The following is a 25264-nucleotide window of genomic DNA, read 5'->3' as shown; positions in this document are numbered from 1 at the left end:
TATTTGTGCAATAATGAAGCATTCAATTTTACATCACAAAGAAATGGTAAATTGAACACAAAATAAATATTTTGCAATAGCCATCTCAGTCTCCGGACTTGAACCCCATTGAAAACGGGGTGGCAGGTAGCCTAGTGTTTAGAGCGTTGGGTCAGTAACTGAAAGGTTGCTGGTTCGAATCCCCGAGCTGACAAGGTTAGTTAGTCCACTGTTCCCCGGTAGGCCGTCATTGTAAATAAGAACTTGTTCTTAACTGACATCGCTAGTTAAATAAAAAAATATTAAAAAAATAATAATAACCTGTGGTTTGAATTGAAGAGGGCAGTCCATAAACGCAGATGAAGGCTATCAAGGATCTGGAAAGATAATTTATGAATGGCTTAAGAGCTCATAACATTTTTAGTAAAATGCTCAGTGCTGTTATCGTGCAAAGGGAGGTTTTGAAAACAGAGGTGCTAATAATTTTGATCCCTATGTGTTTATTTTGTATTTTTTATTACTTGTTAAACAAAATCTCGTTATTTGTCTTCTATTGTATTAGTATAAAATAATATAATTTCCCCCCAAAATATTAGCATACAATATGCATTGTATTATTTATTTTATACAATATTTGTTGCTTATCTTTATCAAGGGTGCCAATAAAATCTCACTTTTGACATAGGTTATCAAAGCGCGGGAAGCTTTCATTGGGCGCACGAAAGGCTACTCTTTTTTTAGGAAGCAGCCGCACTTTCGGCATCAGAAGTGAGTGTCAGCACTGGAGAAAGAATAGCTCGCACACTGTCACGTCTTTCTTCTGCCCCAGCACAGCGGAATATAAGACTCCAACACAGAGATAGAGGTTCAAACGTCGTGTCGGAGCGGCAGGTAGGCTTTAGGGAACGCGGGGACATCGGAATGTACTGCCACTCTCCTTGCTCTTCTCTATCTGTTCTCAACTCCGCTTGCCATCAGTTACTGATTGAAGTCATACAATCAACCGGGATTGCTGTCTACTGCCTTTCAGTAGGTCTACTCCCTCACTGCAATACCAATGCGAGGGTACTGTCAGTGTATACAGTCAGCGAGTAAACGGACGGGAGGCGCGCATGTAAAATAGTCACTGACAAAATGGACAAAGGGAACTACATCATTGCTTCGCTTCTTTTTCAACTGCTGGACTTAATATGTGGACAGTTCTTTCCAGGTAAGTGTATTCTTGTTTCTCGGAAGTGCTTAGAAGCCTATAGGCTACTTTCATCTCAGTAGAGTCTGCTTTGGAGATGGCGATACGCAGGGACTGTGGGCAGGTGCATGCGTAGGAGTTAATGCTGCGTCTCCAACTTTTATTTTCGAATATTGTAGGCTACATAATTGAACCCGCACGCACGTACGCTCCCAACACACGCACACGCACACACACACACACACACACACACACACACACACACACACACACACACACACACACACACACACACACACACACACACACACACACACACACACACACACACACACACACACACACACACACACACACACACACACACACACACACACACACACACACACACACACCCGGTATCAAAATGCACGCCCGTCAAGCACTTGTTACTCAAAGCGCAATTTGGGGAGCTTTTGGTCAAGATGTTTTTAACATGTAGCCTGGGCTATAAAACATGACATTGACAAAGTCGAGAATATTGACGTGTATCTGTAATGCAGACTCGTTATGACACAGATAGGCTAAACTATCCAACACATAACCATTACACAAAGCAGCGGTTTTAACGTGATAATAAGTAAACTACGCATAACGTTGAATAGGCTATACGTGGACCAACTCGAATAAACTCTGCTTTTATTTATTTTTTAAACAACATTTCACTATACACGAGGCCAATTCCTATAACCTAACCTAGGCTATGTACGGATATAATCTACCTCCCATATTCATACTCGCGATTCGAAATGAGGTTTTAATTGGAAATAAGTGAGACAGAACCATTGCTACATTGTGGTAAAAGTTTTCGTGGAAAATATATTTGTGCTGTAACCTATATTTAAACAGTTTAACATGACGGTAGTTGGACGAAATTTTTAAATAACTTGATACCACGGAACAGACTGCTGTCTCAGTCACCTTAGCTTTTTCTTGCTCTCAAACTGTATCTAGTTGAATATCTGATAGTAGGCCTAATGAAGAAAATCATTAAATACATGTAGGCCTTCTTCAAATCCACTGTTAATAAACAGAAAAACGAATCTAAATAAGAAAATAACATTAATAATCGTGATATTTGTGAACGTGGTTGAAATCCATAGATTGAAAGGCCAAATGTCAAAGATTTTATTTTATTTGTTTTACAATTTTTATCATACTTTTTCAGTGCCATTGACTTTCTTATCTCGTCTATGAGCAAGGCTACAACAAGTATTCATTCACTGGCTGTTATTTTCTGGGGGGTTTTCTGGTTAAATGAAAGTCAATGAATTATTTAGACCAGAACCTGCTGCTATTGCCTTGGGTGTCTATGGGACACACACTCAGTTAAGTTGACCGGAACTGACCATTTAAAAAAAATATCAATGACCAGAGTGAATTATCTTCATTTATCCACCATCTTCGGTGTTCATGAGTTTGATACGGTCTGCCTGCTGAGTTGTTCACCCGTAAGGTGGCGCTCTGGGCACATCATTATATTACATTCACCCACAAAAGAGGATCATGCGCGCAAGAGAACTTTACTAAACAGTCAAGGACAAAGATAGTTGTAAATCCGAGACTCGTGGAATACCCTTTCTTCATTAAAAAAAATTAAGGCAGTTTATTACTTACGTTTGTGGTTATTTATCGTAGAAATTGATGATCACACTTTATGGATTGGTGTCCATTTTATTTATTTCCGATGCATAACTTCATATGGATTTGGTGGTAGACTGATTTATTTTTTAAATCAAACTTAATTCTTGGACAAAGGCATGGAAACCTCTCTTTTGTTGGTAATGTGCATTAGTTACACAACTTTAATATATAATGTGCAGTAGGCCCTGCTGTAAATCAGGATATTCTGTGTAGATATTTATTTTATTTTTATGAATTGATATGTCATGCCAGTCAGTCATCTGCATTTCAGCACCACTCTCCCAAATAAGCAGAAGAACAGACAACCAACATTATTAATTTCAGTGGGAAATAGTAGTGTTGAATGCAGCCCATGGTGTTTTTTTCATTGGCCATTGCCCCTTTGCCAAGGAAAGAAATCTAGTGGAAAAATGTTGCTTCTCTGCATACATTACCAAGGGCTCCCCACTCCTTTGCATACATCATCCTGCAGCACCCTAACACCTGCATTGTAACAGGAGACATCAGTCACTCTGTATGCTGGAGAGGACACTCGCTCGCCAAGTGCTGCCAGACTAATGGTAATTCCAGGCTGATGCAGTGTCAGTGTTCAAGGCCCCTCTCGCCAGCTCTTCCATTTTAGGGAGCAGGTTCGTGTTTTTCGTCATAAATCTTGTTCTGGAAGCGGCTTTGCAAAGTGGTCACTAGCTGGCACAGCCACAAAGTCATAATATCTTAAGATTTTTAAACTAACCCTAACCTTAGGCATACTGCTAAAGCCAACCTTAAATTAAGACGAAAACGGCCATTGTTGTTTTCATAATTTTTTTTTTTTATATATATATATATATAGCCAATTTTGACTTTGCAGCTGGCCCCACTAAGGGAAAATCACTGTTCTGCCTCCAGGATAAAACTCATGACAATAAGTGTCAACCTGCTGTTAGGGAGGGACACATGTTGGCGGATTAGAGATAGTGTGTGTGTGTGTGTGTGTGTGTGTGTGTGTGTGTGTGTGTGTGTGTGTGTGTGTGTGTGTGTGTGTGTGTGTGTGTGTGTGTGGGGGGGGGGGTGTGTCTCCAGAGTATTCAGTTTGCTCCAGAGTATTTATAAACATTTCCTGTTAGGTTTTGTTGATATTCCACAATGGCTGAAGCCAAAAAGTAAAAGGGGTGTTATTTAGGATTGGTTTGACTTGGGATTTTATTTACATTGAACACAAATATGAACGCAACCATTTCAAAGACGTTACTGAGTAACAGTTCATATGAGGAAATCAGTCAATTTAAATAAATAAATTAGGCCCTATCTATGGATTTCACATGACTGGGAACACAGATACCGTACCTTAAAAAAAGTAGGGGTGTGGATGAGAAAACCAGTCAGTATCTGGTGTGACCACCATTTGCATCATGCAGCATGACACATCTCCTTTGCATAGAGTTGATCAGGCTGTTGATTGTGGCCTGTGGAATGTTGTCCCATTTGTCTTCAATGGTTGTGCGAAATTGCTGGATATTGGCGGGAACTGGAACACGCTGTGTACACGTTGATTCAGAGCATCCCAGACATGCTCAATGTGTGACATGTCTGGTTAATATACAGGCCATTGAAGAACTGGAGCTTTGTCAGCTTCCATGAATTGTGTCCAGATCCTTGCGACACGGGGCCGCGCATTATCATGCTTAAACATGAGATGATGGCGGTGGATGAATGGCACGACAATGGGCCTCAGGATCTTGTCACGGTTATATCTATGCATTTAAATTGCCATCGTAAAATGCAATTGTGTTCATTGTCCGTAGCTTATGCCTTCCCATACCCAGACTGCCACCATGGGGCACTCTGTTCACAACATTGGCATCAGAAAACTGCTCACTCACACAACGCCATACACGCTGTCTGCCATCTGCCTGGTACAGTTGAAACCGGGATTCATCCGTGAAGAGTACACTTCTCCAGCGTGTCAGTGGCAATCGAACGTAAGCATTTGTCCACTGAAGCCAATTACGACTGCAGTCAGGTCAAGACCCTGGTGTGGATGACGAGCATTCAGATGAGACGGTTTCTGACAGTTTGGGCAGAAATTCTTTGTTTGTGCAAACTCACAGTTTCATCAGCTGTCCGGGTGGCTGGTCTCAGATGACCCCGTAGATGAAAAACCTGTATGTGGAGGTCCTGGGCTGGCGTGCTTAAACGGAGTCTGCGGCTGTGAGACCAGTTAGACATACTGCCAAATTCTCTAAAACAACGTATGTGTAAGGGGTGCGTAATCGGTGGCAGGGAAATCAGACGCAGGATAGCAAACTTGGTAATAGCCAGAGCAGTTCAATAGCAAAACCCACAGAATAAAAATAACAAGAATAATTGGGTAACAAAACCCCGTCGCACACCAAACAACACGTGCACAAGCACTTACAATAAACAATGCTACACAAAGACATGGGGGGAACAGAGGGTTAAATACACAACAAATGATTGAGGGAGTTGAAACCAGGTGTTAGGAAAAACAAGACAAAACACATGGAAAATGAAAAGTGGATCGATGATGACTAGAAGTCCGGCGATGCCGAGCGCCGCCCGAACAAGGAGAGGACCCGACCGAGGCAGAAGTTGTGACAGTATGGTAGAGGAATTAACATTAAATTCTCTGGCAACAGCTCTGGTGGACATTCCTGCAGTCAGCATGCCAATTGTACACTTCCTCAAAACTTGAGACATTTGTAGCATTGAGTTGTGGCCGTTTACTGTCCCCAGCACAAGGTGCACCTGTGTGACGATCATGCTGTTTAATCAGCTTTTTGATATGCCACACCTGCCAGGTGGCTGGATTATCTTGGCAAAGGAGAAATGCTCACTAACAAGGATGTAAACACATTTGTGCACCCAAGTTGAGAGAAATAAGCTTTTTGTGTGTATGGAACATTTCTGGGATCTTTTATTTCAGCCCACGAAACATCTGACCAACACTTTACATGTTGCGTTTATTTCTTTGTTCAGTATAGTTATTTTTAATTTCTCTGTCGCTATACTTCCATAATTGTGCTTTATTCCACAGGTAGGCAAACATACACTTGAACTTTTAATTAGGTATTGTGATTGAATAACAATTTCAAAGAGGTCTGAATATTGTAATAGAAGATGGTTAAGGAAACTGGATTTCATCCAAACAAGAAATTGTGTCAAGCAATTCAACTGTGATTGCCCCAGAAAATGTAACTGGCAGTCACTCAAGCACTGATAGGGGAAACGACTACACCTCCAGAACTTCAGAGAGGGGGGAAATGTACTTCAAGTGGTCGAGAAATGAAACACCTGAGAGCACAAATGGGGTTGGGAGGCTGTCAGAGAGTTAATGAATTTCACACGCACACCTATCCTTTGGGCCTTTTAGAAAAAAAGGTTGAAAACAGTCAAAAAGGAGAAAAATATATCTGGAACATGATTTTTCCCAATCAATCCATGAGAACCTGTCAGTAGCCTAATTGTTTCTTTCAACTCACAGTTATCGTCTGGCCCCTTGTGTTGCCGTGGCTACAGCGGGTCAGCAGAGTGGCAGGAGCACTTTGTGACAAGCTGTCTGTCACTCACCGGTACTGTCTGTTTAGTATGCTCACCCACCCGGTCACATTCTCTCTTTTTTTTCCAGAGAAGAGAGCTGCATTTGCTGTGTGAGTGGATGGAGCTGTATTTGCCAGTGGTCTGCTTATCTGCATGACTGTGTCACCCTAATCCACAGCACTTATTCTATTTGCCTGACTAAATGACAGCTTAATCCAGGGGCAGGCCTGTGCCATAGGATGCTAAAGTGCAAGTCGCTTGAAGAATGTCTCTCTCTCTCTCTCTCTTTTTTTCAATGACATACTTAAAAGCTAGATATCATGCCTGAAAACCTTGTTGTGAAGCACAGGAGGAATGCCTGGTTTTATTGCTGACCGAGGCTCATATTCTTTGAGGTGAAAACCAGGGCCCGTATTTATAAAGTGTTTTAGAGTAGGAGTGCGGAACTATCTAGGATCAGTTTTGTCCTTTAAATCATAATTAGATTCATGATAGTACGGGGGGAAATTGATCCGTTGTACTGTCACCTGGGAATTGACAGAGCAGGTCAAGACATAAACCGTAATTTGAGCAAACACCTATCTCGCCATTGTTTGTGGTGTGAGAAAGGGACAAAGAAATTATCAAATTCTGACTGGCGAGGAAGTGACACACAATAGGACTATTATCTAAGAAAAAAACACAAACATTGTTTTCCTCTTTTTTCATGTGTTCTATTCCTACGCCATACAGTATGTGGACATTTTCTTATCAATTGATGGCGATTAGTATAGTTCTCACGTTAAAGAACCTGTTGGACTTGTGTTTGGATGTTATCAAGACTACACAGAAATACCAAATCATCCCTAAAGAGAGAACTCTAGTGTTGCAGCTAGCAGTTAATCAGCGACATCCATCTCATGCTATCATCTTACACTATACTGTGTCTTGCTGGAATTCTATTCAGAGAGGGAAACTAAAGCTGAGGATTTTAAGACCATACACAGGATCAATCTCCCCACACCTTGGGTGTTTTCCAAATGGCACCCTATTCCTTACATAGTGTACTAGTTTTAACCAGTGTCTATTGGCTCTCGTCAAAATTAGTGCAACTATATAGGAAATAGTGTGCTATTTGGGAAGCAGCTCTTCATTACACAGTAGCAGAAACTCTACTACTGAAATCAGAGTGGTGAGCTATAGGGAGATAGAGAGGGAGGGGGAGAGAGCAGGAGAGTGTGGAGGCAAGATAGGGAGAGGGAAGAGTAAGAGGGGAAGGTTCAGGTTAGATAGGAGGAAGAGAGTGTATGAGAGAGAATGGAGAATGAAAGGGATGGATAGACAGAACGAGAACGCTCCTCTGTGAAGACTCAAGAGACTGTGCCAGAATAAGGAAGGTCCCCCCGAGGCTGTGGAAGTTCTGCTTATGGTTTGCTCAACAATCCTCCAGCTCTCAAACAGGCGTCTTTCGACGTGATGTTTGCGAAGTGAGCCTTCAATTCTCCCAGGACTCACAGTACAGTAATCCAGCATCTGCCTCCCATCTCCACTCTGCTCTCCCGTCAGCTTTGACTCTTATCTTTCTTTCTTCATTGTCTCTCTTTCTCCTCATTTTTCTCTTTCTCCTTCACTTTCTCTCACCCACCCTCACACCAACAAATCCGCACCAACTAGCCAGATATCTTCATCGATAATGACATGCACCGTCATTTCTCCATCTCTCCTCCTCAAAGTTTGAGATGGATGGAGAAGTACATGCACATTCCCTTCCCCCATCGTAATTGTCAGGATCCATCAAAAATATTACCGTTAATTGGACAGAGAGGAAGAGAGGGTTAACGTAAATTCAGACTTGATTAATAGATAATTACTTCTGTCATCAACGGAAATAATTACCGGCAAATTGCTGCTCAGATTGGAAGCCTCAAACAAAAAGCTGCTGCACTGCCAGCCGTCTCTGCCTCTCCGTCAAACATTTATTTCAGATTTAGAGGGTAGCCATGGAAAAGTGCTCCTCATATTAGATTTTACAGGTACAGTGCACCAAAAAGTTGGTGACCACTGTATTAGTCTACAGTGCATTCGGAAAGCATTCACACCCCTTAACTTTTTCCATATTTTTTTCCATTATGGAATTATTCTAAAACGGATTAAATAAGAAACGTTCTTCATCAATCTACACACAATACTCTATAATGACAATGCGAAAACAGGTTTTTAGAAATGTTTATTAAATGTATTAAAAATAAAAATCAGAAGTACCTTATTTACATAAGTATTCAGACCCTTTGCTATATGACTCGAAATTGGGGTCAGGTGCATCCTGTTTGTTGATAATCCTTGAAATGTTTCTACCTATGGTAAATTCAATTGATTGGACATGATTTGGAAAGGAACACACCTGTCTATATAAGGTCCCACAGTTGACAGTGCATGTTAGAGCAAAAACCAAGCTAGGAGGTCGAAGGAATTGTCCGTAGAGCTCCGAGACACGATTGTGTCGAGGCATAGATCTGGGGAAGGGTAGTAAAAGAATTCTGCAGCATTGAAGGTCCCCAAGAACACAGTGGCCTCCATCATTCTTAAATGGAAGAAGTAATGAACCACCAAGACTCTCCCTATAGCTTGCCGCCCGGCCAATCTGAACACTCGGTGGAGAAGGGCCTTGGTCAGGGAGGTGACCAAGAACCCAAAGAGGTCCAGAATTTATCTGTGGAGATTGGGAGAACCATCCAGAAGAACAACCATCTCTGCAGCACTCCACCAATCAAGCCTTTATGGTAGAGTGGTCAGACAGAAGCCACTCTTCAGTAAAAGGCACATGACTGCCTGCTTGGAGTTTACCAAAAGGACCTAAAGGACTCAGACCATGAGAAACAAGATGCTCTGATCTGATGAAACAAAGATTGCACTCTTTGGCCTGAATCAGAGCATCACGTCTGGAGGAAACCTGGCACCATCACTACGGTGAGGCATGGTGGTGGCAGCATCATGCTGTGGGGATGTTTTTCAGCGCCAGGGACTGGGAGACTAGTCAGGATCGAGGGAAAGATGAACGCGGCAAAGTACAGAGAGATCCTTTGATGAAAATCTGCTCCACAGCTCTCAAGACCTCAGACTGGGGCGATGGTTCAACTTCCATCAGGGCAATGACTCTAAGCACATAGCCAAGACAACACAGGGGTGGCATTGGGACAAGTCTCTGAATGTCCTTGAGTGGCCCAGCCAGAGCCTGGACTTGAACCCATTATACCCAAGAAGACTTGAGGCTGTGATCGCTGCCAAAAGTGCTTCAACAAAGTACTGAGTAAAGAGTCTGATTACTTATGTAAATGTGATGTTTCTGTTTTTTATTTGTAAAAAACTGTGCTAAAATGGATAAAAAACTGTTTTTGCTTTGTCAATATGGGGTATTGTGTGTAGATTGATGAGGGGAAAAAACAATTGAATCCATTTTAGAATAAGGCTGTAACGTAACAAAATGTGGAAAAAGTCAAGGGGTCTGAATACTTTCCGAATGCACTGTATATAGACAATGGCCTATTATTATGTGTATTAACATATTGCTGGGCTATAATTTCAGTTTCTTTTGATGGTGTTTTAATTTGCAGTGTGTGACCTAATCTAGTTTGATTGGCCTCTGTGCCAGCGATTTAAACTAGAAAAGCAGTCTAATAAATACATTTCATATGCTGTTTACAGCAGCGGAATTGGAAATACCCCCAAAACACTTGAATGGTGTAGACTGCATTTGATAGCGAGGTCGTCAAAATTGGCAAAGGTGCAATCAATATAGAGGTCATTACACTTGATAAGGCCATTCCTCTGCCACAGCATGCAAGTTGAATCCAGTTTAGCTGGAAGGAAGAGGTGATTATGACATATAGGACATTGAATAAAGAAATCACAGAAATAAAAATGTTGATGGAGTTGAGTTCAAAGTTTAAGAGTACTGCTAACAATTGGATTGGATGTGTAGGTTGAAGCTGAGAGAGGAATACTGGAGGTGACTAAAGCTGGCAAAGAGAAACAGGAGTTGGCTTCTGTTGACACTAGTCAGTTTCTGGAGTGTGAAGCCAGTAAATAATGTGTTGTATATTTGCTGCTCAGTAATAATATAATGTATTAAGTTAGGAAGGGCTTGTCCTCCGTGTGTTCTATATCTCTGGAGGAATATTTGACTTGTTCTTGGATTCCCACCACCCCATCAAAAGGAAGATATAAGTTTAACCACTGAAATGAGAAAAGACATGGTTAGAAAAAGAGGGAGACATTGTAACAAATACAGAAATTGGGGCAATACATTTATCTTGATACAATTCACTTTACCAGCTAAAGTAAGGTGGAGAATATTCCATCTCTGAAAGTCCAGACATGTTAATAAGGGGAAATGAAGTTGTCATCATGGAGGGAAGACAAGGTACAGGTGATATTGATCCATAAATATTTAAAGCTAGACATGGTCAAACGAAATGGAATGGTATCCTGCGGAATGTGTAATAATAATTCATTAATAGTAAAACATTCACTTTGAGAATGTATTTTTATGACACGAACAAACACACCAAACCTTCACAGTAGATCCACTATATCCGGGACACACTGATCAGGATCTGATATATAAAAGCAAGTCATCTGCATACAAGGAAACTTTGTGTTCCAGTCCCCATTTGTAAATACTGTGTATTGAGGGTGTGACCTTTAGCATAATAGAAAGGGGTTCTATTGCCAGGGCAAATAACAGAGGGTACATTGGACATCCTTGGCGTGTGGCCCTTGACAATGGGAAACACTTTGAACGCAGTTTGGTTATACTGACGCCTTGAGTAATGAGTAAAACAATCAGATCAAGGAAATGAAGTTCACTCCAAAGCCACATTTTCCCAGTACAGAGAATAAATAGTCCCATTCTACCATGTCAAATGACTTCTCAGCATGTAAAGAGATAATTACTTCAGGAATGTCTGAAGATGCAGGACTGTCTGACATTGAGCAGATGCCGATTGATAGAAAAGGAGTGGCGACCCTAAATAAACCCTGTCTGATCCATTGATAGGAGGTCTGTCATAGTTGACTTTAATCGAGAGGCGAGCCGCTAACATTTTAACATCTGCATTCAAAAGCGAGAAAGGTCTGTATGAGCCACACTCGTATGCATCTTCGCCAGGTTCTCTATCAGAGATTGGGGTAGTCTGGTCCAGGCCATATTTGAAAATTTCAAGAAGGAGTGGTGCTAGTTTGGCAGAAAACTTATTGTAAAATTCGTTTGGCTAGCCATCTTGGCCACGGGATTTCCCTTGCAATTATTAATTTCAATGGGATTAACTATTTGAATACGTGAGGAAGTGTACATTCTGGGAATTAGCTGTGTGGCAGATTTGCACTTGAGCTGTTGAGCTAGAAGTCGATTAGCCTTTTCTCCATGCTTGTAAACAAAGCCACTTGCGTGGAGTAAATGCTCCTTAGTTTTATCTGTGGATAGTATATTGTACTGAGTTTGAAGAAAATTAAACAAAATAGCTGATTAATGGTATTCTGGAATTTGACCAACAATACGCTAAAGGCCTTTCTTTGTAACGTTCTGGTGATGGAAAGAAGTATTGTTAGTCTAGTTCCAGAATGGCATTAGTCATATGTTGTTTTTTTTCTGTTGTTTTTTGAGAAGAGAGTAATAGGAAATGAATTTCCCAAACCATAGTTGGAGAGATCGAATGTGATTTATTTGTCTCAATAAAGACATCAATTGTAATTAATTTTTTTGGGGAAAAAGTGAAGGGGTCTGAATACTTTATGAATGCACTGTTTATTTGAATGAAACAAGCCTCTCCAGAAGTCGAAAAAGTGACAATAGCAATCCAGCTCGGAGGACCTAATTGGCCGTTATGTTGTCGAAATGGGTGTCACAGCACTCATCGCCTTTGATCCCAGATGGTTCCCAGGGACGGGTCCACCTCCTGGCCTCAGTCACATCCACGAGAGGACATTGTGTCATCGTGGGGGGCACATTCAAAGATGCCCTTTTCTAACCTTTCCTGTTACCTCTTGTCAGGCCTTGAGAGACTTCATCGCTTAATTTATTGGCTTCTGAGGACTTGACAGTGCCGTGTCAGAAAGAAATGGTCTATTCTGGAAGCTCGTCTCATGCGGTTGCTCCTTTAGCTTCGCCAGGTGGAGCTTTTTAGCCACCAGTGATAGGCACGTTGTGAAGGAGAACAGTTTCCATCCATGCTTTGGCTTAGGTATGGTTCAGTATGAAGTTAAAAGTGCACACTCAGTTCACGCTGATCAGGGTGGTGTTTTTACTCATGGACTTTCTGGACCATGTCAATCTCCCTTGAACATGTTATTAGGCCCTATAACTGACATACTGTATAACCACCGTCTTCAAATAAGGGATCTCAAGAAGACAAACCAGTCAACCTTGTCTATGCGTCAGTTCTTTGGCTAACAAAAGGGGATTTGAAAAAAAAAAACAGTCTAACCCCCCTTTCTGAGGATTAAAGAAAGACAGCGGCAGACAAATAGGAGGGGAAAGTGAAAGTATTAAATTGCATTAAAGTCAATGTTAGCCCGGCAGAATGAAAGCTGGCAGTAATGAACTGGCTGAGCTCCTTCAAGACCTGGGGCTTTGTCGGAGTAATGCGCCTGGAAGGGTAACAAAGACCCCTTGTGCATTCTCTCCCTCCAGAGAGACCATTAACCTTTCCCCAGCATTCACACACACACTTCCCACAGACACTTCCTCTACCGCCAATGACCCGCTTTGTTTCTTCGCGGGAAGATTAAATGCCCCTAATTGGTTAGGCTAATGTCAATTTGTCGGAGTGTACTAATGCCTGCCATATTATTTAGTCCCTTGTGAAAAGGTCAGGCTTGGGCGCTCGTGTGCCCTGAGATATACTACTACACTACAGTAAGTCTCGACCCTGCCCTGTCACTGGGTAGAAAAAGAAACACTTGAAGTGAGTGTCTTTGTGAGTTCTGCCAGGACCGGTGATAAAGGTGACCAAAGCGTTGTTGTTGACACTGAAGCAGGTGCAGGCTTTGGCTGGAGTTACAAAAAAAAATCTTGTTCCATGTCATAAAGCCGTGAACACAAATGGGCGATATAAGAGGCATAACTAATTATCGCCCTGCTCCAGATTGGCGAGGCGTGATTTGCAGACAATTGCACAGTCTTGCACGAACTGGCACATTTTCTGGCTGGCGCTTGCATTGTTGCATTGTTGTTTTCCTTACAAATAATAACTTAGGACATGTGTGCATTCCTATCAATTTACGTGCCTTATTTTCTGTATATCGTGTTGTCATTTCTACTGTAGCATACAGTAGGTATGTATGTATGGAGCATAATGTATTTACAGTTTTATTCACGTTTTCAAGTACTGGTGACAAATAATTATTGCATTGATGGTAATGGACACCTATGATGTGTGTAAAATAATGTTTTGAAGGTTGTACTGATTATAATGAGCTAATGATAAGCTATTTGCAAGCTATGTGTGGTGCCATGTATGTTGTACCTAACATGGGTTTATTATGATTTTCTTTGAGCTAAGTTAGCATTAGCTAGCTAGCTAGTCATTCACCTTTCTCAAGACTATGTATTAATGCTACAATCTCCCGGTTTGACTCCGGTTAATTGAATGTTTTCATATGCTTTCTCGCAAGTGTAATGCCTTTAATTGTTTCAGTCTGTGTTTATATATATATATATATATATATATATATATATATATATATATATATATATATATTTTTTTTTTTTTTTAATTTTATTTATTTTATTTAAGTCCTTGGTTGGACACTGTTGTTGGCATATTTTTGTTGATATTTTTATATTTGTTTTTTTTTGGTCGTGTTTGCAGGATCGTTCCCATGCTGTCTTTATTGCAGTCGCGCTTTGGTCGCACTGCACCTGAGTATCAGGTTTTACTCCCTGTACATTTACATTTACATTTAAGTCATTTAGCAGACACTCTTATCCAGAGCGACTTACAAATTGGTGCATTCACCTTATGACATCCAGTGGAACAGCCACTTTACAATAGTGCATCTAAATATTTTAAGGGGGGGGGGGGGTGAGAAGGATTACTTTATCCTATCCTAGGTATTCCTTAAAGAGGTGGGGTTTCAGGTGTCTCCGGAAGGTGGTGATTGACTCCGCTGTCCTGGCGTCGTGAGGGAGTTTGTTCCACCATTGGGGAGCCAGAGCAGCGAACAGTTTTGACTGGGCTGAGCGGGAGCTGTACTTCCTCAGTGGTAGGGAGGCGAGCAGGCCAGAGGTGGATGAACGCAGTGCCCTTATTTGGGTGTAGGGCCTGATCAGAGCCTGGAGGTACTGAGGTGCCGTTCCCCTCACAGCTCCGTAGGCAAGCACCATGGTCTTGTAGCGGATGCGAGCTTCAACTGGAAGCCAGTGGAGAGAGCGGAGGAGCGGGGTGACTGTAGTTATGAACGTAGATGTTCGGGGACAAGGCATGGATCACGCCCCTAACACAACCCATGGGCTCAAAGTCTTGACCAACAGAAACCTTTTATTTTACTCTTGCTGTTTGTTAGATAGAGCTAATAGAGGATACAGGTGATCGATTTTTGACAGTAACACTGTTTATGATTGAGCTCAAACTATTTAAAATTGGTGTTGCGAATACTTATCTGTTAATAATTGGGAGCCCTCTTTTGTAGGTTATGTGACAGATGGTTAACCAGGAGTTTGATCTTATTTGGGTAAGCCTGCAGTCCGCCTTAAAGGTGAGCGTATGATAAATGTATTTTGCGCTGTTTTTGATGTATTATTATGAGGGTTTTGTGTAAGGTGGATGGGAGGGGGACGTTTTTTCTACTTCTCCTTCAATAGTATCCTGCCCAACTTTTTGGTACGTGCTTTTTTTAAATCACAGGATATGATTGGTGGTCTAATGCAGGGTTTTCATCTCTACTCCGGACTCAATTTAGTAATCTACATTTCAAATGACTGACATGTCAGATATTGGGGTGGGAGTTGCGGTCAGCTATTATGTTTACAAGCTGGAAAGTCAAAGCAATGAATGGCCCGGTTAAATGAGCTAGAGTATTAGCTTATCTTAAAAATGAAAAAAAAAACGATATAGCATTCCTAGAAGAAACATACAAGAATCTGTGAACAGCAGATCATGGTAGACTCCATAAAGCTTTGGTAGGACAAATATTTGATTCCAAATTCAATGCTAAGGCAACGGGAACAGCAATACTTATTCATAAGAAAGTACAATTTACTGCATATTGAGACAAATAAAATGCATTCCATCTCTCCAGTTACGCTTTGGGAAACACTTAAAGTTGTTCTTATTTCCTATACCTCTTTTCTCAAAAAACAACAGAAAATTAAACGACAACTACAGCTGATTAATGCCGCTCTGGAAGTAGACCAAAAATACTCATTTCCATCACCAGAATGTTACAAAGCAAGGCTTTTAATGTATTGTTGGTCTAATTCCAGAATAGCATTAATCAGCTCTTCAAACTCAGTAAATTGTACTATCCACAGATAAAACTAAGCAGCATCTACTCCTCGCAAGTGGCTTTGTTTATGAGCATGGAGAAAAGGCTGGTCGACTTCTAGCTCAACAGCTCAAGTACAAATCTGCCTCACATCTGATTCCCAAAATGTACAGTACCACACGTATTCTACCAGTTAATCCCATTGAAATTAATAATTGCAAAGTGGGAAATCCCCTGGCCCAGATGGCTACCCAATCAAATTCTGGCACCACTACTTCATGAAATTTTCAAACATGGCCTGGACCAGAGTACCCAGCAAAGATGCATATGAGTGTGGCTCATACAGACCTTTCTCGCTTTTGAATGCAGATGTTAAAATGTTAGCGGCTCGCCTCTCGATTAAAGTAAACTATGACAGACCTCGTATCAATGAATCAGACAGGGTTTATTTAGGGTCGCCACTCCTTTTCTAACAATCGGCATCTGCTCAATGTCAGACAGTCCTGCATCTTCAGACATTCCTGAAGTAATTATCTCTTTACATGCTGAGAAGGCATTTGACAGGGTAGAATGGGACTATTTATTCTCTGTACTGGGAAAATGTGGCTTTGGAGTGAACTTCATTTCCTGGATCTGATTGTTTTACTCATTACTCAAGGCGTCAGTATAAACAAACTGTGTTCAAAGTGTTTCCCATTGTCAAGGGCCACACGCCAAGGATGTCCAATGTACCCTCTGTTATTTTCCCTGGCAATAGTACCCCTTTCTGTTATGCTGAAGGTCACACCCTCAATAAACAGCATTTACAAATGGGGACTGGAACACAAAGTTTCCTTGTATGCAGATGACTTGCTTTTATATATCAGATCCTGATGAGTGCGTCCCGGATATAGTGGATCTACTGTGAAGGTTTGGTGTGTTTGTTCGTGTTATAAAAATACATTCTCAAAGTGAATGTTTTACTATCAATGAATTAGCATTACACATTCCGCAGGATACCATTCCATTTCGTATGTCCAAGTCTGGCTTTAAATATTTATGGATCAATATCACCCGTACCCTGTCTGCCCTCCCTGATGGCAACTTAATTCCCCTTATTAACTCATTTAAACTGGACTTTCAGAGATGGATTATTCTCCACCTCACTTTAGCTGGTGCAGTGAAATGTATCAAGATTAATGTATTGCCCAGATTTCATGTCCCTATATGTAATAATAACCTCTTCCTTCCAGCTACACTGGATTCAACTTTTAGGCTGTGGCAGAGGAATGGCCTCACCAAGTGTAATGGCCTCTATTGTGATGGTACCTTTTCCAATTTTGACGACCCCGCTATCAAATGCAATCTACACCGTTCAAGTTTTTTAAAATAGCTATTTCCACTGTTGTATACAAGTAGGCCTATAGGATAACATAATAACCTGAAAATGTCAGGCTGATGTGTATTTAATTTGTAACATTACATTTTTGTAACTCAATGACTTTTATTTTCTTTTAAGATGTGTTTGAAGGCATTCTGGCTGGGGGGGTGTTATGGGGTGAGGGAGGTTGAGGGGGGACAAAAAGGGGAAAATGTACAGTGTCTTAATGTTTTATTCTCCACAGACCATACCCCCTCCCCTCCCCCCTTTTTATCACGGAATACCGAAACTTGTATTATGGTCTCAATAAAATTATCCATAGCCTATACTATAGGCTATAGCCCTAGGCTATATAAAGACCATGCTCGGAGAAGCACAGGGCAAAGTTATATTTTGAAGAAAATGTACTTCCTTCCCGAGGTTTTGCTTCAAAGGTCTCTTTTACTAGGATGCCCGCACACGTTCATCCACTTGCAACATATTTCCAGCCTCCAAACAGTGGTGAATGGAAAGAGACATCTTTTACACAAAACACCACAAACTGCAGGCCTAATGACATTTGGCAATAGTCATTAGGCCAGAATTTATGTGTCCACTGCTGTCCGAGCACATCTCGGTGTGTCGGGCACTCATCTCTGCCTTGGCAAAATGTCAGTGTTCTCGTTGAACTTGAACAAATTGCCATCGATAAAATGCTACTGTTTTCATTGTCCGTATCTTATTCCTCCCAATACAATAATCCCACCGCCACCATGGAGCACTCTGTTCACAACATTGACATCAGCAAACCGCTCGGCCCGACACCATACACGTGGTCTGCGGTTGTTAGGCCGGTTAGACGTACTGCCAAATTCTCTGACATTTAATTAACTTTAAATTCTCTAGCAACTGCTCTGTTGGACATTGCTGCAGTCTGTACGCTCCCTCAAAACTTGAGACATCTGTGGCATTGTGTTGTGTGACAAAACTTCACATTTTAGAGTGGCCTTTTATTGTCCCCAGGTTTAATCAGCTTCTTGATATGCCACACCTGTCAGATGGATGGATTGTCTTGGATAATCTAGTCTTTGATAATGAGAAATGCTCACTAACAGGGGTGTAAACAAATTTGTTCAAAACATTTTAGAGAAATAACCTTTTTTTGTGGAAAGAACATTTCGGTGATCTTTTATTTCGGCTCATGAAACATGGGACCAACACTTTACATGTTGCGTTTATATTTATGTTCAGTGTATGTTGGTTGGTGATACGGGTTCGGACCCGCACTTTGAAAGCCATGATGTCAAGCTGAGTGAACAGCAGATATGTTTGGTGTTTTTGATGTTTGATGCTGTGGAACTTGGGGAATACCTCTGAGATTAGTAAATCCTGTCATGATCACTTGGTTGGTACAGGCGAGCACATCAGCGGTGAAGCAGGAGCTCGAATGATTCCTCTCTGTCTCATGGAAATAGTTGCAATGTTTTAGCTGTATATAGTCAGCTAACTAGTTGGTTGTTTTGTCTTGTTTTAACCCATGTAATTTACATGGAAACGGCCCAAGCTGCTTGCTATAGCTAGCTAACTAGCTGGTCTGTCATACAAGGAAAGTTGTGTGTGGCTGTACATTTGGGCTGTGCTTGCAAAGTCTCAACCTCAGCTGTCACTGTCACTAGCTGGCGATACTGACACCCAGCTAAATAGCCACCGAAATGGAGATTAGAATACTTTGTGTTTATCTTAGGTCATGGTTGCTAGGTACATGGAGAGGAGGAGGAAGGGGGAGAGGAGGAGGGAGTGGAAGAGGGAGAGCACACCAGAGAGCCTACATTTCCATGGAGTGACTCTGCCCCAAGTCCCACCATTCACCCTTGTACAATACAGCCTGGGCCCCTAAATCAAATCAAATCAAATCAAAATTTATTTGTCACATACACATGGTTAGCAGATGTTAATACGAGTGTAGCGAAATGCTTGTGCTTCTAGTTCCGACAATGCAGTGATAACCAACAAGTAATCTAACTAACAATTCCAAAACTACTGTCTTATACACAGTGTAAGGGGATAAGGAATATGTACATAAGGATATATGAATGAGTGATGGTACAGAGCAGCATACAGTAGATGGTATCGAGTACAGTATATACATATGAGATGAGTGTGTAGACAAAGTAAACAAAGTGGCATAGTTAAAGTGGCTAGTGATACATGTATTACATAAGGATGCAGTCGATGATGTAGAGTACAGTATATACATATGCATATGAGATGAATAATGTAGGGTAAGTAACATTATATAAGGTAGCATTGTTTAAAGTGGCTAGTGATATATTTACATCATTTCCCATCAATTCCCATTATTAAAATGGCTGGAGTTGGGTCAGTGTCAATGACAGTGTGTTGGCAGCAGCCACTCAATGTTAGTGGTGGCTGTTTAACAGTCTGATGGCCTTGAGATAGAAGCTGTTTTTCAGTCTCTCGGTCCCAGCTTTGATGCACCCAGCTTTTGATGTACTGACCTCGCCTTCTGGATGATAGCGGGGTGAACAGGCAGTGGTTCGGGTGGTTGATGTCCTTGATGATCTTTATGGCCTTCCTGTAACAACGGGTGGTGTAGGTGTCCTGGAGGGCAGGTAGTTTGCCCCCGGTGATGCGTTGTGCAGTCCTCACTACCCTCTGGAGAGCCTTACGGTTGTGGGCGGAGCAGTTGCCGTACCAGGCGGTGATACAGCCCGCCAGGATGCTCTCGATTGTGCATCTGTAGATGGTGACAAGCCGAATTTCTTCAGCCTCCTGAGGTTGAATAGGCGCTGCTGCGCCTTCTTCACGACGCTGTCAGTGTGAGTGGACCAATTCAGTTTGTCTGTGATGTGTATGCCGAGGAACTTAAAACTAGCTACCCTCTCCACTACTGTTCCATCGATGTGGATAGGGGGGTGTTCCCTCTGCTGTTTCCTGAAGTCCACAATCATCTCCTTAGTTTTGTTGACGTTGAGTGTGAGGTTATTTTCCTGACACCACACTCCGAGGGCCCTCACCTCCTCCCTGTAGGCCGTCTCGTCGTTGTTGGTAATCAAGCCTACCACTGTTGTGTCGTCCGCAAACTTGATGATTGAGTTGGAGGCGTGCGTGGCCACGCAGTCGTGGGTGAACAGGGAGTACAGGAGAGGGCAGTGACAGTGACAGGGTTTTGGACTGTTTTGGACAGGTTTCTTTTCATTCTTTCAGATGTGGTGTTTAATACCAACCTGTCCGCCACCACATCCAATTCACTGAATTGTTTTGAAACACTTTCTGAATATAATTATTATACAAAATAAATAAAAATGTAATTGCAAGTGTATTTAATTAACATTGTAAAATAAATGGATTCACATATAAGGTGTATAACTTAAGTTGCAACGCATTAACAAGCATTGCAAGGCATTATTCCAGGCATGATCAGAGAGGCCCTGGGGTGGAGAGACAAAGAAAGAGAGAGCGTATCTCACCACAGAATGTCAGGAACAAAGAAGAGAAAGAACAATGAATCTAAGACCTTTCATAACCATTTGTTTAGGTAAAAAAAATCTGAGTTGTTGACCAATAGAATACTGTTGAGTTAACCTACAGGGTGTAAAGGCAACCTACAGGGTGTAAAGGCAACTGAACGGGGGTTGTCAAGAGCAACACAGAGAAGGCTAAATTCCTGAGAAGACAATACATTTTTTTTGCAGACTTTTGAGTCACTTTGGGGGCTTGAAGATGACAATTCCCAATAACTACACTATATATACTACACTATATATACAAAAGTACTTGGACATCCCTTCAAATTAGTGGATTCGGCTATTTCAGTCACACCCGTTGCTGACAGATGTATACAATCGAGCACACCGCCATGAATATTGTCCTCTGGTCACATTTTTTATTATTTTTTAAATAATATGAGTGAGTAATTTAGTCAAATTTACTACAATTGAAATACTCTAGGTTTTTTTGCGTGTTGAGTGTTAATACTTTTTTGATAGTGAGTGAGACAATGGAAAACAAATGGAAAAACAAAATGAGTGTTATTCCTATTGAGATGAATGTGACGTGGTGCTCTTTAAAAGTAAGTCAACTTTGCTTTTGAGCTAGAGTGTGCCTGTTTGTTTGAAATGCGTGAAAAATGTGCTTTATCATCAACATTTCAATAATCTACAGCAGCATTCTAGAAATAAATTGTGTTCTGGACCTCATAATAACCCATATTCGAGTAATTTACATAGCTTACATTACAATTAAGGGTCAGGGGTGCAGCCACAGAGATGAACAGCGTATGGGTGCTCAAACTAGGCTAAAATCCAGAAGTCCTAATTCATTTAAACAGTCCATTTTAATTTTACTTTAGGTTTCAAGTTGTATTTATGCGCACCAAAGAAAAGAAATGAAAGACACAACAGTACAGATAAAAATAACGGGTATAAATGGTATTCAGGTGAGGATGGAAGCCCAAAAGCCCACCACAAATATAAGTACAAAAAAAAAAGTTTGTACAATCAGTCAAACAAAGCATATTAATTATAATTGTACATTATACTGTACACTCAGTATAAAATAAAAACCATTAGGCTACTAACAACAAGAGGGATTTGTGTTGGAGCCTATTTCTTCCTATTCAAGAAATAAGAGGTAGGCCTACTTGTTTGACAGACTGAATTATAGTCTGGAATATATAGATTTTGTCAGCCAATTCCTTCAATCACCATGCACTCCTTAAATACATTATCTCAGTGTCAGTGAAGAGCTTGGTGTGTTAAGTTAAAACCAGGACTCGAATTGAGGGCGTTTGTGAGGGTATTGTGGATTTTGTTAAAGAAAATTACTAAAAGCATAGGCCTACCCCTTGTTATGATAGACCTGGTTATATTAAGCGACCTATAAGGATGCTTTAGTCTGCAATACTAGAAACAAGCTGTAAAATTCCTGGGAAAGACGTGACTCCGATGCATATGGGATATGTTTGGTTTGTCTCTATGACATTCCGAGGCTATACAGTCATTGTAAGCCTTTGAATTAGAAATATGAGTTTGGCCACTGTTTGGTTTGAGGATCATGCAGTGAGATATGCATGCCTAGTTTGCCTAGTTTGTTAATATAACATGACAGATGCTCTTATATTTCCATGCGCTATTCACAGTCAACAGAAATCTATTTTCTGACAATATCATTGAATAAAATAGAATAAATTAGAAAATGATAGTTTCCCAAATGTAAAAAAGTGCATATAGGCCTACCTGATGATTTGCAGCTGCTGTGGTAAACAACTAATGCTTTTTCTCAAATTCATTGATGATCAGATACTTCAGTTGAAAGTGATTATGTTGCTCTCAATTTTTACAGTTCATAGACAACTTTAGCACTGTTTCAAACTTAGACTATCCTTTTTTTTAAACAATAGCCTGTATAGAAATCAAAATGTTTCCGGTGCTGCAGCATGCACTTAGTCGTTGCCATGCTCTGTTGAGGTATTTAAAAGAATTCTGCTTGTCTCCAGTCATGTAGAATTGCATGAAATGCGTTTACAAAAGGAACATCTGATGATAGCTATTATTATAATGAATATCCTTTCCTCCCAATCCTTGTCAGGGTGGTTTGTGAATCCACAACCTTCTGGCTACTTTGCCATGTAAATGCTTACAAAACGAATGCTTCTAAAACTGCATATCTAAGGCTCTGTGGTCTGACCTAGGAGTGAGGTTAAACGATAGGCATGTTCTCTGCTATCCACTATGTTTTAATTATTATTATGAAATATAGGTGAGTTTTTTCCCCCTAAGCATTCAAGGGGGGGGGGGTAAAAATATATTTTACTAAAGGGAGGGCCATCCAGGTCCAATTTTCTCCAGGTGTCCCTCATAAATAAGGTACAGTCCCTTACTCATTGCTAGTCGTCTGTCCTGAGTAACCACTGCACTTACTGGGAGTCTGGGCTGCATCATGTCAACCTACCCACTCATGCTACACAGAAGTTAACACACTTGGATAATGCAACACGGCTTGTATAAATGTCGCAACTGTTACTGTTTGCAAAACAATGTCCATTACAGGCCATAAAACTTTACAATTCAAGAAGATACCGGTAGCTTCCAGCTTTGTCGGCTAACTTTGCTTGCTAGTTTATAGCTTAAGCTAACATGAATTCACTACTCTCGTGATTGGTTTGTGATAATACGCAAACCATAATGCAAAATATGCTGATTTCAAAGCTGATTGTCACCAAAAACCAAAAACAATATTAATTAACTTCGTCTCCCTCACTTCATGTCTCTCATGTCTCTTTCACTGTGTGTGTGTGTTTGTGTAAAATACGTCACATTAGCTCTTACAGTGTCTTGCGAAATGTTTCACCCCCTTGGCATTTTTCCTATTTTGTTGCCTTACAACCTGTAATTAAAATAGATTTTTGTGTGTTTTGTATAATTCGATTTACACAACATGCCTACCAATTTGAAGATGCAAAATATGTTTTATTATGAAACAAACAAGAAATAAGACAAAAAAACTAAACTTGGGCGTGCATAACTATTCATCCCCCTTGGTAGTTTGTAGAGCCACCTTTTGCAGCAATTACAGCTGCAAGTCTTTTGGGGTATGTCTCTATAAGCTTAGCACATCTAGCGACTGGGATTTTTGCCCATTCTTCAAGGAAAAACTGTTCCAGCTCTTTCAAGTTGGATGGGTTCCACTGGTGTACAGCAATCTTTAAGTCTTACCACAGATTCTCAATTGGATTGAGTTCAGGGCTTTGACTAGGCCATTCCAAGACATTTAAATGTTTCCCCTTTAACCACTCGAGTGTTGCTTTAGCAGTATGCTTAGGGTCATCGTCCTGCTGGAAGGTGAACCTTCCGTCCCAGTCTCAAATCTCTGAAAGACAAACAGGTTTCCCTCAAAAATTTCCCTGTATTTAGCTCTATCCATCATTCCTTCAATTCTGACCAGTTTCCCAGTCCCATCCGATGAAAAACATCCCCACAGCATGATGCTGCCACCACCATTCTTCACTGTGGGGATTGTGTTCTCGGGGTGATGAGAGGTGTTGGGTTTGCACCAGTCATAGCTTTTTCCTTGATGGACAAAAAGTTAAATTTGAGTTTCATCTGACCAGAGTACCTTCTTCCATATGTTTGGGAAGTATCCCTCATTCCTTTTGGTGAACACCAATTTTTTTCTTTAAGCTCTGTGGAGTGTACGGCATAAGGTGTAGATAGATACTCCAATCTCCGCCTTGGAGCTTTGCAGCTCTTTGGTATCTTTGTTGCCGCTCTGATTAATGCCCTCCTTGCCTAGTCCGTGAGTTTTGATGGGTGGTCCTCTCTTGGCAGGTTTGTTGTGGTGCCATATTCTTTACATTTTTAATAATGAATTTATTAATGGTGCTCTGTGGGATGTTGAAAGTTTCTGATATTTTTTTATAACCCAACCCTGATCTGTACTTCTCCACAACTTTGTCCCTGACCTGTTTAGAGAGCTCCTTGGTCTTCATGGTGCTGCTTTCTTGGTGGTGCCCTTTGCTTAGTGGTGTTGCAGACTCTGGGGCCTTTCAGAATAGGTGTAGATATACTGAGATCATGTGACACTTATATTGCACACAGGTGGACTTTATATCACTAATTATGTGACTTCTGAAGGTAATTGGTTGCACCAGATCTTATTTAGGGGCTTCATAGTAAAGGGGGTGAATACATATGCATGCACCACTTTTCTCGTTTAGAATTTTTTTTAAACATTTTTTTTCTCATCTTACTTCACCAATTAGGACTATTTTGTGTATGTCCATTACATGAAATCCAAATAGAAATATATTTCAATTACAGATTGTAATGCAACAAAATAGGAAAAACACCAAGGGGGGGCTGTGAAGAGACAGCGCACAGTATCATAAAATAAGATATTGCTTCTTCAATGCACATTCTGTTGATCAGTACAATAAAGGAATTCACAAATGGAAGGGAAACAGATTATTTTTCATCTGTAGCCCCATGAAATTATCTAAAACAAGCTCAATAACTGCACATCATGCACACGCTGCTATTGAATATGCATTC

The 25264-nt window shown here is 40.9% G+C and overlaps 1 protein-coding gene across 1 annotated transcript in view; it reads left to right on the top strand.

Annotated features, from left to right (window-relative positions):
• Positions 1–772: 772 nt before the first annotated feature.
• Positions 773–25264, top strand: part of LOC124008536 (receptor-type tyrosine-protein phosphatase T-like) — a 553654-nt gene continuing 529162 nt past the window's right edge. Inside the window, 1 exon segment of the mRNA XM_046319881.1 lies at positions 773–1189. Within this exon segment, the coding sequence (XP_046175837.1) occupies positions 1114–1189 (76 nt within the window). The 5' untranslated portion in view covers positions 773–1113.

This window comes from Oncorhynchus gorbuscha, linkage group LG21 (genome assembly GCF_021184085.1).
Source record: "Oncorhynchus gorbuscha isolate QuinsamMale2020 ecotype Even-year linkage group LG21, OgorEven_v1.0, whole genome shotgun sequence".
Classification (NCBI taxonomy): domain Eukaryota; kingdom Metazoa; phylum Chordata; class Actinopteri; order Salmoniformes; family Salmonidae; genus Oncorhynchus; species Oncorhynchus gorbuscha.
Note: the sequence above shows the minus strand (reverse complement) of the source record. Positions and strands in the feature narration are given on the sequence as shown.